General features: G+C 41.4%; 1 protein-coding gene and 1 long non-coding RNA gene across 7 annotated transcripts in view; one reads left to right on the top strand and one right to left on the bottom strand.

The window, feature by feature from the left end:
* tbc1d1 (TBC1 (tre-2/USP6, BUB2, cdc16) domain family, member 1) overlaps nucleotides 1-1,424 on the top strand; it is a 67,219-nt gene that overhangs the window by 57,614 nt on the left and 8,181 nt on the right. For all 6 annotated transcript variants that reach the window (XM_032543353.1, XM_032543360.1, XM_032543369.1 and 3 more), the window contains one exon: nucleotides 857-957. In XM_032543353.1, the coding sequence (XP_032399244.1) occupies nucleotides 857-957 (101 nt within the window). The remainder of the gene's footprint in view (nucleotides 1-856; nucleotides 958-1,424) is intronic.
* The window catches only part of LOC116706544 (uncharacterized), a 13,287-nt gene that overhangs the window by 9,065 nt on the left and 2,798 nt on the right, over nucleotides 1-1,424 (bottom strand). The gene's annotated exons all lie outside the window — the stretch shown is intronic.

Here is a 1,424-nt window from a genome sequence, read left to right as displayed (position 1 = left end):
TTTATAACATTTTTGACATGCGTTTTTCTGGATGTTCTTGTTGTTATTCTGTCTCTCATTGTTCAAATAAATCTACCATTAAAAGACTGATCATTTCTTTGTCAGTGGTTAAATGTACAAAATCAGCAGGGGATCCAGTACTTTTTTCCTTAACTGTTGGCTTGTAAAGTTGAGCACTTCAACACACTACATTCACACACACACACACACACACACACACACACACAAACTTTCCTTCAGGCAGGGGAGGGAGTCATGGAATTATGTTCACCAACAGAGCTCCTACAGCACATTAAACGCCTACACACTGCCTGTCATTGTCTTCCCCAAAGCCTCACTGTCACACACTGAAAGTCAAGAAGTCCGTCAGTCCCAAAACACCCATACCTGCCAATCAACAGCCCATCCACGTTAAGAATGTTATTTTACAGATCAAAAGTCATTATGTTGTCATGCTTGAAACGCACGTGTCCCATTCACAACTACATGATAGGCTCCTGAAGGAAAGTCTTTGCTCAAAGCTGTGTGTTTTCATGAACATGTTTGTAAGCATGACAACTTAGAATGGGTCTGCACATGCTCATGCACTTGAGCTTCCTTTTACAAAACAACAGCAAATTGTGAAGTCTAGCATCCTCAGAGCACACGTTAGCAAGTCTATATGCTTCTTTCAAACACATAGACACACCCAGATACTCTTGCTAGGTGTATGTCAGACAAAATTAAATACAGTTACTAAAAGTTTCATCAGGTTGATCTTCGACATCAAATAGATACTTTGTTTGGCGCAGCATTTCATACTAATTATAAACTGTTTCTGCAAGATAGATCATATCATTTTTTTCTTCTGTCATAGGGCGCACCTTTCCAACGCATCCATATTTCCAAGAACAGCTGGGGGCAGGGCAGCTGTCTCTGTATAATTTACTGAAAGCCTACTCACTGCTGGACCCTGAGGTATCATTGGATAATTTTAATATTCTTTCTTTCATTTTCTTTTTGCGCGTCTCTCTTTCTTCCCCTCCCTTGATGATGGACAAAATGGAACTGTCAACTGCTTTTTAGGCTTAAAGTGCTCTGGTGCTTCCGCACACATACAAACAAAACATCCATGCTGTTTTGAGTGAGAAATGGGTTTCTGAATGTGTCCTGCCTTCAGTTTCCAGGTGAGCTGTTACTAGCCGAGACAAGGTGGCTAACCGTAGCTTGCTAGCTGGTTCTCAATGGCAAAACACTGCTACAACACACTAGTTCACCATAATCTACAAAAGAACAACTTACATGTCCTTTTTCTGCAGGTATTCCACAAGTGTGCCCTTGTTTAGAAGACGTCTCCCAGCTAATCCTGCCTTGTACTGACCAAAGTTGGCGAAACAGTAGTTAGCTGATGTGATCTTACCTAGCTACTGCGCATGTGCAACTCC

The sequence above is a fragment of the Etheostoma spectabile genome, chromosome 2 (assembly GCF_008692095.1).
Source record: "Etheostoma spectabile isolate EspeVRDwgs_2016 chromosome 2, UIUC_Espe_1.0, whole genome shotgun sequence".
Lineage (NCBI taxonomy): Eukaryota > Metazoa > Chordata > Actinopteri > Perciformes > Percidae > Etheostoma > Etheostoma spectabile.
The sequence above is the reverse complement of the archived record's forward strand: the minus strand, read 5'-3'. Positions and strand labels throughout refer to the sequence as shown.